Source organism: Trachurus trachurus (assembly GCF_905171665.1).
Source record: "Trachurus trachurus genome assembly, chromosome: 21".
Lineage (NCBI taxonomy): Eukaryota > Metazoa > Chordata > Actinopteri > Carangiformes > Carangidae > Trachurus > Trachurus trachurus.
In genome coordinates this window covers 10,970,996-10,983,544 of record NC_139899.1, presented here as the reverse complement: position 1 = coordinate 10,983,544, position 12,549 = coordinate 10,970,996, and the positions used below count along the sequence as shown (strand labels likewise).

The 12,549-nt window shown below is 43.1% G+C and overlaps 1 protein-coding gene across 3 annotated transcripts in view; it reads left to right on the top strand.

The window, feature by feature from the left end:
* Positions 1–12,549, top strand: part of hdac4 (histone deacetylase 4) — a 128,500-nt gene that overhangs the window by 90,831 nt on the left and 25,120 nt on the right. For all 3 annotated transcript variants that reach the window (XM_083997251.1, XM_083997252.1, XM_083997253.1), the window contains 6 exons: positions 2,936–3,208; positions 4,870–5,056; positions 5,486–5,619; positions 6,742–6,844; positions 8,945–8,991; positions 12,052–12,159. In XM_083997251.1, coding sequence (XP_083853377.1) covers positions 2,936–3,208; positions 4,870–5,056; positions 5,486–5,619; positions 6,742–6,844; positions 8,945–8,991; positions 12,052–12,159 — 852 coding nt within the window. The remainder of the gene's footprint in view (positions 1–2,935; positions 3,209–4,869; positions 5,057–5,485; positions 5,620–6,741; positions 6,845–8,944; positions 8,992–12,051; positions 12,160–12,549) is intronic.

Sequence of the window (12,549 nt, the reverse complement as noted above, 5' to 3'; positions counted from 1 at the left end):
CGTCAAATCAAAAGTTTATAATGTTTAGAAATACAAACCACATGTGTAACCCTTCCGTCATCGGCACAATTACGACCACTGTAAGCTCCTTAGAGCTGTGTTCGAGTTTCCAAGTTTCTGTTTGGATCATTGAGGCTGCACCTAATATTTAACTTTACAATAGAACAACAGTGCAAATTACTACCTCATTACCTTTGTCAGTGCATAAATATGGAACAAGTATAAATCATCCACTCTCCCTGCTGCTGTTGTAACTCTTATTATTTCCCCTAACTGTATCAGCAGTCTTCCAGTAAGGGTGAAATAATATAAATCCACAATCTGCAGGGCTATAGCCTCTTTTAAATGTTAAATCTTAGCTCCTCTTTATAAATCTAACTATTACTTGTTATTATGTGTTCTTGAATAATGGTGGATCAGTGATTAGCCCACTTGTCTCACCCATATTATTGAGCAGGCTGAGCTCCTGTGTCTAGAATTTGTTGATGTGTTGTTCTGCAGGCTCTCCATTTGCCTCCCACTTTATTGTAGGTGTGAATACCCTGCGTTATGTCCACTTGCCTGGTTTTCATTGCATTTAAGTGCATTCAAAGTACTGAAGCCAGTACTTTTCACAACTCTTTTTTCAATTAGCTTCGGCTCCAAGTTGAAGTTGTTGCTATGGAGAGGCATAAAGACACTCATGTTTGTTCATTTACAGTACATGGAGCCAGCTCATTTTTCTACGTTGTATGAAAAGGTCAATTAGCTTAAATGATTTGCCCTGATCTTAATGTGAAAACATGTAACATAACCATGCAGCGGGGAGATGCTTTGACTTTGAATTAGTTTGAAAGAATAGTTTGTCATTGTTAAACCAAGTGTGTATAAATATCCTTTACCAAAGGCAGAGACATACTGTGTTAAGAAAGAGCAACCTTGGGTGAGTGATCTGTGTTGCAGTTTTTCAGTTGATGTTCAGTACTGGCAGATATTGTGGTTCGACACCTTTGTGGCTGGAATCACGTCCTCCGCACAAACGGCAAAACCACCAACAGCCGCAAAACCGGTTTGAGCATCTGCAGATACATTATTAGTTAGATATGAAATTCAATTTAAATAGATCTCATAGCCCAGCTCGTCATAGCACAAGAAAAAGAAGGAAGAAAACACACACACACATACATACGCATAAGGAAATGCATCTGATTTCTTCGCAATCAATTCAGGTTCTTTAAAACTGCAACAGACTTTCTGTTTGAAAATGAGGAAGTACAACATTTCAGACAGCGGAGTGATTGATTTTTATCACAGTGATAAGGACCATCGTTGCTGCCATTCGATTTTTTTCCTGGCACACTGTAAAAGTGCAATGTTGCGAACAGTTCTCACAAATACCCCGGTGGTACTGTATACTGTCTGCATTATGATTAGTTACATTTATTTAGCCTATTTACCACGGGAGACCCACTACTTTGTGACACCTGAGTCATCTGCGACCTTCCTTCCTCTCCTTGTTCACATGTTTTAGTCCAGTCAGCAGGGAAAGTGGGCCCTTCCTGCTAATGTAAAATTTGGCTTTAACACTTGGGCATGTTGGCAGCAGAGAAAGGAATGAAAGAAGCTTGAAACTGTTCCAACCTGAGCCCGGTGCCTACCATGACTTACCTCACACAGCTAAGGCAACCCTGTGGTGTACTCTCTTAAGTAATATTATTGTGAAAGAGAGTGTGTGTGTGTTAGAGAGAGAGAGAGAGAGAGAGAGAGAGAGAGAGAGATAAATATGTAGAGTCAACTAGTGTCAAGTGTTTGTGTATATAACCACGGTCCTTTCTCCACCTCCCACTCTCTCTGTCTTCCAGCAACCGTTTCAACAGGCTTGCTAAGTGTCTGTCCCCCTTAATGTTCATATCCCAGCAACTATTTCCTCTGTTAAAATGAAGGGGGGGGAGAAAGAAAAAGAAAAAACAAGAGAGAAAGGAAGGAGCCGAATCGGTGCAGCGGGAGTGGAAGAGTGTTTTTGAGTTTGTTTGGAGAAGAGGGACTGGGATGAGGCAAGAGCCTGCTCTCTGACGTCAATGGACTGTTCCCTGGGCAATATGCCAGCCAAGTGTGTGTGTGTGTGTGTGTGCGTCTCTGTCTGTGTGTGTTTGTGTTGTTTTTTTTTCTCTCTATGTGTGCGTGTGTTCCATGCACAATCAGTGGTCCACTCCAATCATGACCTGCACATCAAGGTTGAGGTCTTTGACGACAGGGACAGGGACAGCTGCCACAACAAGACTCCTAAAATCACCCCTCTATAATTCCTCCTCTCTTTCTCCCCTGGTTTCTGTCTCTCTGTTTTTCTCCTCCGTTAAACGGCCAGGCAGAGTGAACATACCTATATGAATTATAAATAGTCCAGTGGATCCTTTGAGGACTTAAACCAGATAAATAACCAGAGAGTCCAGAGTACAGATCTGGTTTATCTCTCTGTGTACAAGTACAAGTGCTTGCCTAATGTCAGCTATTGTTTGAACTTGAGCTTAAGGTTATTTACATTGGTCTTGCGCTGGAACCGATCAGCTGGCTATTTTTGGATGTGAAAACAACTTCAGTGAACTGTACACTTGTTAAAAGTGGTGCAAATGGTGTGGCTTTATACATTGTTGTTCTTGATGTTCTCTTGGTTGTGAAGGCGAGGTGAGGCGAGGTGAGACAAGGCGAGGCCTGTCTATTCTCATGTCATAAAAGCTAAATTTGTCTCTCCAAAATTTACTATGAACAAAAACTAAAAGGCTGTTCATGCTTTCATTTGCATTGACCTTTTGCTATTTGCACTAATTGTTTTATTGTACATTGTAACACTTCTTATATTCTTATATTTTAAGAACATAAGATTGAGTGGAAATCAGACTCAAAATCATGACAATGTTGTGTAAATCTCTCACCCTTGACCTCCTTTCTTCTTCCTCAGATAATGTCCAAGCCCACTGACCAGGTCTCGTCCTCGGGCTCCAGCGTGTCGGGGCCAGCGAGGCAGCATCAGAGTCACCCAGAGGAGACAGAAGAGGAACTCAGGGAGCACCAGGGGCTGTCCTCCTCCTCCTCGTCCTCCTCTTCCACCTCCGTGCAGGAGACGGGACCGCTACGGGGGCTGGTCATCAAGCAGGAGCCCCCAGACATCCAGGAGCAGGAGGAGAGGGAGCAGAAGGAGAGACAGGTTGAGCAGGATTTCTTGTTCAGACAGGTGAGGGCGGTGAGAGGGTGAAGTTGGGAGTGGGAGCAGAGGGGGGGGGGGGGGGGAGAGAATCAGGAAAAGGATAAATGGTACAGAGACAGAATATACAAACAGGTTGAGGTGAAACGAGAAGTACAAGGGCAGTGAGCTGAAAAATAAATTATGGAAACAGGAGACTGGCTGGATATGGAATTAGTTAGTTTAATTGCAGATTGCATTAGTTCAGTCTCCTTTTTAGAATTTCAAATTTCAGTGCAAAAATAAAAACAAGGAGGATGAAACTGATCAGTTTGCAAATGGTGCATTTGCATCTAAAGGTGGCATCAAAGTCTGTCTCTGTAACATTATCATATAAATGCATTCAGGTTGAGAAATAACAGTATCAGGATTGTTTTTCATTGGACATCTAAATTCTTGTAGGGGTGTTTTACATAAATGGATGAAGGGAGTCTGACAGCAGTGACAGATGGCACTAGTAGTGACTGAAACATTACACTCTGAATTCGATCTGCCTTTCTTCCCGACTGACTGTCCAGCCCACTTTCCGGCATAATTTATTCTACTGTATTTACATTTTTCCCCTCAAGTTACACAAAAACACACTCATACACACTACGTATACGCTGCTAATGCAGAGTAATATGTTCTCATGAACAGCTTGGGGCATGTACAGTAAACCTCCTCCCTCCCCTGAGACCCCACATCTTTCAAAATTCATACAAGACAGACGCCCACACAATGAACCACCATTGGACAGAGGGTCTCCAATTTTGCCTCGTTCGCCCAAGGACGCACCACCATCACTATCTCAATGTGGCCACACACACACACACACACACACACACACACACACACACACACACACACACACACACACACACACACACACACACACACATACACACACACACAGAGCCATGCACAGTCAGGACACCATGTCCTCATCTGTCTTGCCCATCCCTGCTGTCCGCTCAGCCAAATTCAATCAGGCGCTCCTCTCTCTGTCGCCATGGCGCCCGGAGTGTAAGTGGACATGCCCATCAGAAACAGAATAACAGGACTGCTTGGTGAGCCTCCTGTGAACCAAAAGCGGGCCTAAATGTTAAAATCAGGTACATACAGGTACTTTTCAAGCTTCGACATGAAGGACTTTCAAACAAAACCATTATGAATCAATCAAGAGTTAAAAGACCTGACTGATTCCTCACTTTGCTTGCTGTTACGCATTAAAATGTGTTATAATGATCTTGTATTTGAGGCAGAATCCTTAAGAATCACAAAGAGAGAATAGTCTTCATGTGAAGCCGAGTGGAGGATGAAGCGGTTCTGGGTTAATTGTATCTGTTATCCTTGTCTAAAGACGGCGCTAAGTCTTTCAGCTGAAGGCTCTCATGAAGAGTGTCTTAAAAGCTCAGGGTTAATATGCTGTCATTCAATAGGTGAAAGCAATTTCTTACAGTACCACACTGTTTTTTGGAAATGTGTGGTGTTGTCATATGAACCAAATTTGCTGCCTTAGCTCCAAAAAATAGTTTAGTGAGTATATATAATAGTATCCTATAGTGTATCAACCTACAATCTGAAAGTGTCTATTGCCACCTTGTGGCTCGAAAAAGACACTGCAGCCCAGTGCTCACGGTTCATGTCTGTGTGTGTTTTACTGAGAGCAGCAGGCTCTGCTCTTAGAGCAGCAGCGGATTCACCAGCTGAGGAACTACCAAGCCTCCATGGAAGCAGCCGGGCTGTCGATCAGCTTTGCCGGACACCGTCCCCTGTCCAGGGCTCAGTCATCTCCAGCCTCGGCCTCCTTCCCCATGGTAGTACCGGAGCCGCCTACCAAGCCTCGGTTTACTACAGGTCTGTGGGAAAGTATAATAATAATGGGCTTAGATAGTGCAGCTAAATATGAAATGAAACTAAATAGGCATCTAGAAACACAACATCATCCTGCTGATTGCAGCTTGGAGAAAATCTTTTTCCTGGAAATACAGAGCATGATGAGCCAACAGTGGATGTGTGTATACACACAGCTGTTGCTGGTTGTTGTATAAACCTCTGTAAGAGTAATTTAGTGTGCAAAAAAATCACCTCATCTTCCTGGACTCTCTCCCAGTGACCTGTTGTTTATGATGCGGCAGCTGCAGTAGATAATCATTCTTAATGTCTTCTAGTGTGATGACAGGAATCTTGTTATCAAAGATGCATAGTCACATACAACCTCTTTTCTCTGTGTGTGTGTGTCGGTGTGAATGTTTGTGTGTGGTGGGGTTTGTGTTTTTTTCCCAGGTCTGGTGTATGACTCTTTGATGCAGAAGCACCAGTGTATGTGCGGTAACACCACCATGCATCCAGAGCATGCCGGACGCATCCAGAGTATTTGGTCCCGACTACAGGAAACAGGCCTGAGGGTGCACTGTGAGGTAAGGCCACAGCCACTCTTAAAACACGGAGATCATGACTACTGACAACTGTCATTATAAAAAAAAATCCATATTCAGATACTAATCAGTAAAAAAGTAGAATTGGATCAGATTCTTATGTGCAACAGTATGAATACTACCAGTGCCGACTTCCTGTAGTTGACACACAACTGTTGTTTGGAAGTATTTTGCAAACAAACGACCAGAGAAAGGCTGTGTGTATGAAATCCTCCTTGACCCTCTCACTCTTCAAAGTTAGAACAGTGTTGCTGTTTGAGTGAACAGGAAGTGAGGAACAAGCCAGCAGATGAAAAGTGAGGGTGCGTGGGAGTGAGGGGGTGTGCACAATTACTACTTAAAATATTTTTGTCATACTGTACGGTAAGATTACTGTTGTGTTTTTCTTGTCATACTGTATATGCCTTATGATTATATTACTTTTTTGGATTCATCAGACAACTGTTAAATAGTGATGTCTTGTTATTTGTCTATATATATATTGATCTTAAAGAAAGGATGCATCTTATATTTTTGTCACCCCCTATCCGTGGTGCTGCTGTAAAATTAGAATAAAGTTTCATCCAATCAGCTGTTTGTAACATCTTGTACCAAAAGTGTCCAGTTTGAAGAGACAGATTCTAAGTAACAAAGTAACACTAACTACATTTAACTCCTTCATCCAAATTACAATGTACAGTAAACCTTGCATTTGTCTGTCTTCATGTAAATATTTAGTGTGGTTAATATTTTGTGCACGTTATTAAAACATTTTCACCGCTGTCTCAAGATCACAGGTGCAGGTTGTTATAAAGACCACAAGGGTGCAGTGTTCAGTCACTTTCTACGGACACTTGTCTTTGCCAACAAAAACCACACACTTTGAGGTTAAAGTTTGAGAAAGATCCAGAACTAGTTTCCTTAATGTTGCCCTGCAGACACCATCACTACTCTCTATATCCACAACACGTCCTGAAATTCACACAATGTGACTACACTCATGCAGCTCTTCATTCTGTCTTTGTGCTCATGTTGAGCGACTGTAACAGTTTGAATGGTGAGTGTGGAGACTCAGTTAAATGTTGTGCATGTCTTTTTTTCTTCCTCCATATTCTCCGTGTGCAGTGTATCCGTGGTAGGAAGGCCTTACTGGAGGAGTTGCAAACAGTCCACTCTGAAGCCCACGTCATGCTGTATGGAACCAACCCACTGCGGCAGAAACTAGACTGTAAGACATACATTAACACACATACACAAACAAACATGCGTTGACAAATACACTCAATCCAGATGTGCGCTGCTCTGCCACCTGCAGATCACATCTCCCACCAGATTAGTCAAATAAACTGAGGAAGCTTCGCCGCTGAAATTAATAAGTGTTGAGCGTAATTGTGTTTCACTGCACTTGACACAGCTGGAACAATGCGGTTACTGACGTTCCTGTATACAAGCATAGTTTGGTTTTCAGTAACTTTGTCCTGAGACTGAGTCTGCCCTGAATCTGCAGTGTCTGTTAAAGGAATCATGCTTTAACGCTTAAACCATGTCATAACAAAAGGCCCAATCTAATAAAGTCTCGGAGGTGTTACGATAAGGTGAGGACCCGCTGAAGCTGTTAAACTAGAAGTTGCACAGGCTGCTTAGTCACTTATGTGGAGCCTTTGTGGCTTTAAGAGCAGGTGTAGCCAAAGCAGCCTCTGTGTGTGTGAGAGTGCTAAAACCTAAGGGACAAACCCCAGTGGTCATCTTAGCTTTCATTCCAGAGAGGACATAAATTCCCCTTATTATTACTGCGTACACTGGGGTATTACCAGATACTCCTGTACAAGATTCAGCACACAGGTGGGTTTGCATACACAATGGAAACGGGAGAAGAAGACAGTGGAAATGCAAACTGTAATAAACCCAGAAAGGTAGCAACTGTGCAGGGATTAAAGTATTTGTTGACAACATTTGACACAACTGTTGTGGGGGGGGCTGTTTCTTTCCCTTTAGCCACATGTATTTTTTTTTAGCAGGTTAGCAAGTAGCTCAATGGGACTTGGACTCCTAACCTTGGTAATGAGAGTGCCATGCTGTGCCCATTGAGCTTCAGAGGTCTGCTCATGTACTCATGAAACTTCACACTAGTCCACTTGTCAGCACTGGATTGAGATCAGTTTAATGTTTGAAACATTTAGCAGTTGGGCTTTAATGCCTGAAAACACACAAGCAAGTTAAACTATCAAACAAGGTAAAGTGTTTCATCTGTTGGGCATTTAAAAAAAAAGGTTTTGTGTGTAGAAGAGGAGGGAAAATGTAATTGAAGTTGCATTGGAAGCCAAATCAAATTAGTTTGCTGTTTTTTTCTGTTTATTTTCTGAGCCATTAGGAAAGAAGTATATTGACAATCCTGTTTTTTTCCCCTCAAAAGGCTGAAGGAATTGTTAAAGGGATAGTTCAACATTTTGGCAAATTGGCCCATTGCCATAATCCCTATAGTCATAGCAGTAGGTCCGTTACCTTTATTTGTCGGTGTAAGCTATTTTTAGAACGGAGGAGCGGAGCGGCAGGCTGTTCAGAGCTACACTATGGAGGCTAATGGAATTTCTTGGTTTCCCTCATCAAACTCATCAAATACAAAATCCCAAAACTCCAAAACGCTTTCGTGGACAAGTTGTGAGCTGCACATTCACCACGCTATGAGATAATAATAGAACGTTACGAGACAGAGTTGTTTTAGAGGTAAATTCATGCAAAACCGCTGATGCGCGTTGCGTTCAGGGACAGTTTTTCAGCAAGCAGACTCTGTATTTACCTCGAAAACGGCTCCGTTTCGTAACGTTCCATTATTATCTCATAGCGTGGTGATTGTGCAGGTCACAACTTGTCCACGAAAGCGTTTTCGAGTTTTGGGATTTTGTATTTGATGAGTTTGATGAGGGAAACCAAGAAATTCCATTAGCCTCCATAGTGTAGCTCTGAACAGCCTGCCGCTCCGCTCCTCCGTTCTAAAAATAGCTTACACCGACAAATAAAGGTAACGAACCTACTGCTATGACTATAGGGATTATGGCAATGGGCCAATTTGCCAAAATGTTGAACTATCCCTTTAAGGCAATGGGACTTTTTCTTCTTCTTCACCTTATCCAATTAAAGCACACCCCTGTGTACTCTCACTGTTAGATTAGGTCAGAAAGTCAAATGCTCAGTTCCAGAGGTCGTGCACCCATTTGTGCAAGAAACTCCACAATATTTCTGCTTCACCTCCTCACCTTTTACTCTCTATCAGTTTCTTTCTTTTTTACTTTTTTCTTCTAACTCTGACTTCTCTTTCCTTCTGTCTCAGGTTCAGTGAGTCCCATGTTTGTGCGGTTACCATGCGGAGGCATAGGGGTAAGTTCATCATTCTATAAATATTCAGTCTAATTGAGTATGTGAAGTCTGCGTGCCTGGTATTGCGGCCCGGTGTTTGTCATGCTGGTTTACTCAGTGGACATTGTGTTGTAACAGACTGTATTGTGTTAATCTAATCAATACCTAACTGGTGCTGCTCCATGACTCTGACATTAGTTCCAGCATCATCAAATACTGCTGTAATAAGTCTGATTCATTCGCCCACTCTCTCTCTCTCTCTCTCTCTCTCTCTCTCTCTCTCTCTCTCTCTCTCCCCCCTACGTAAATAATAGTCCCATTTGTTCCTGTTGAACCAAACAAAGACACACACACACACGATCTTAACACACTTGCATGCACACACAAACACTGCCCCCCTAGAACCAGAGGCAACAAAAGCTGTTGCTTGCCTTTCCGCCATGTTTGTAATTGTAACCAGATGTTTTCAGCATACGAGCTGTGTGTGTGTGTGTGTGTGTGTGTCCGTGGGGTGGGGGGTATGTTTTTGTTTGTGTGCATACCAGTGTGTTTTGCAATCACTGAGTGACATGGTGGCTCTGAGTAGGAAGTGGGTCCTTTGATATAACAGATATGTAGGAACAGTCTTACACCTGTATTTGTGTGTGTGTGTGTACATGGATGTGTGTGTGTGTTGTCTTTTTCACAGTGTCCAGAACCTACTCACATCACATACATAGCTGCCCTATATTTGCTTTCTTTGCAACACTTTTATATGGACTCTATACTCCTAGACTCTCTCTCTCTCTCTCTCTCTCTCTCTCTCTCTCTCTCTCTCTCTCTCTCTCTCTCTCTCTCTCTCTCTCTCTCTCTCTCTCTCTCCCCCTCCCTCCCTCCCCTCCCTCAGGGCTTACTGTTGCTAGTGTGGTGGGAACAAGAAGAGCCTGAGCTCTGCACTGCTCTGTTCTGCACTTTATAATGGCAAATGGGACTAAATTGTTGTCTTCCTGTCACACACACACACACACACACACACACACACGCACACACACATACACACACACACACACACACACATACACATATACAGTCACACAAACACATACACGCACATAACAGAGGAAGGGGGCTGAAATTAGGCTGTCAGCCTGTGGAGGACCATCATTCCGTCATACCAGCACGTTCCCGCTCTTTTCTACCTCTGACACATACCCAAACACACACACACACACACACACACACACACACACACACACACACACACACACACACACACACACACACACACACACACACACACACACACACACGCACACAGCTTCCCTTTCACTTTTTCCTGACTTGCCTGTGTCCCAGTCCTGGCTCGGGGGAAAACTAACATCAACATGGGAAATAATAAACGGCTCAGTCTCCACATGCTGCTTCAGAGCAGCATCTGTTTGTGCTCATTAACCTGACTTGTATATATGATTCAGTTTCCCATTCACTCACTCACTTGGCTCTTCGGTTGCTCGCTCGCTCAATCACTGACATGGCTACTACATACATACCATCGTCCACTTTCTCTCTCTCTCTGTTTCTTCACATTCGTCTCCCAACAGTCGCTCATCAACAATGCTGTCTATACCTCCTCTCTCCCTCCCCTCGTTAGTTTTAATCTATGGTAAATGCTCCACACTTTTATTTCATGACAAAGTCTTTCTTGGCACAACTTAAAAAGAGCCATTTTTTCTTCCCTGTGGATGTTATTATGGAGTCCTCCACCCGCCTTGATCACTCCTCCGCCACTGGAGACCAGAGGAAAGTGGGCCGGGTGGTTGAAAAGCTGAGTGTCGAGGGGTTAATCCACCACTTGGCCAGTCGACTGACTAAAAAGGCGGCGAGTGGGGATGAAAACCTCGGCTGTCTGACAGGTTAAAGTTAACATATTCAGAGTAGAAGAGCCCCAGGTTTACATCAGAAAGCCCCTCGGCAGAGCTCTGGCATCAGCCGCTCTGCACATGTGTGGACAGTTCAAACACATTGACACACAGAGCTTCCTTTTCCTCTTTTCCTCTGCCAGCTTCTTCTCCCTGTGTTTATCATGCGCTCCATCTGCCTGCAGTATCTGCTATGCCTGATGGAGGGTGTGTGTATATTATCCTGTGCATGGCCCTGCGTACAATCAGTCACATAGAATACTGTGGTCCATTTGGCTTGTGTACATGCGTGTGTGGATGCACTGTTGTGATTGGGGCTGAGGGGCCGTTCGTGCCTCGGCATTAATCAGGCTTGACCACTGAATGGTTGCCCTGTGTCTGAACACACGCAAAACACACACGCACATACATACAATCAATCCCGAAATCTTACTTTCACTCAGTAAATAGATGAATAAACGCAGTAAGGCCCAACTTCTCTCAAACTTTGCTCCACTTCGGTTCAGCGAGCTCTCTGATTTAGTTCTGTGACTTCTTAGAGATCAGTAGTAAACAACAGCCAGTATCTCAGTCTTGCTTTAGTTTATATGGACTTTATTGATACATATGGATGGATCGATGGCTGGATGCGAATTTAATGAATATTTCATTTTGGAGACACTACAGGTGAATAGGGTAAAAAATTAACACATATCACCATGAAACTTACCAAGTGTATCACTTACATTAAGACAAATATTTTTTCTATTACAGCCCAAAATCTCAAAATTGATCAGTGCATGAAAAAACAGTGTTTTTGCCTGTAGTATCTCACCTTCAAACTTCACTGATTGACTGCTTTGTGCACAGATGTACAGTATCCAGCTTTTCTTTGGTGCAAAAATAAATCTCCAGAAAGTCTGACCCAGCACATGCAGATCTGACCATTTGCCTGCATGATTAAACCTCGGAGTATGTCTTACTGCCTCGTAGATTCGCTCTCTGTTGTTTTACGAGCTGAATGATTTCAAATGTGCTCACTGTTTTACAATTACTGTCACACTGAAGTATTGTAAACCACCACTATCAAATATCCCTTACCTCTTAAATAAATGGAAAACAGCACAAAGTTGCATTTTTGTTGCTACTTTAAAAAAAGTGATATGAATAACACATGACTGCATTTGTGTGTGTGTGTTGGCAGGTGGACAGCGACACCATTTGGAATGAGGTCCATTCATCCAGTGCAGCTCGTCTGGCCGTCGGCTCAGTGGTGGAGCTGGTCTTCAAAGTGGCATCAGGGGAACTGAAGGTTGGTTTGGATGCTGCGCCGAGTCAAATGTTTTGTCGTGTTTGTGTGACCTTTGTCTCTGCATAATTCTCTGCGAGCATTTTGTAACCTTTAAAACGGAGCCAACATGGCACACGGCTCAGATTGACCTCAGAAAAAAACAAATCTGTGACTTTTGCAGGGTTTCATTTTAGCCTCGTCAGGTTCCGTCTGCCTTTTCCCCCCATATTTTCTGGCCCAGTTACATTTCAGCCACATGTCTATACAGAAAAAAACTTAATTATCAAAAATGTCAACTTTTTGAAACCAGATGAATCAAACATCATTACTCAACGTTCCATTCATCCTTCAAACAACTCAAGAAAAAGAGAAACCTCCCTTCCAGAAACATCCATCCCGCAGTCTCGTTAG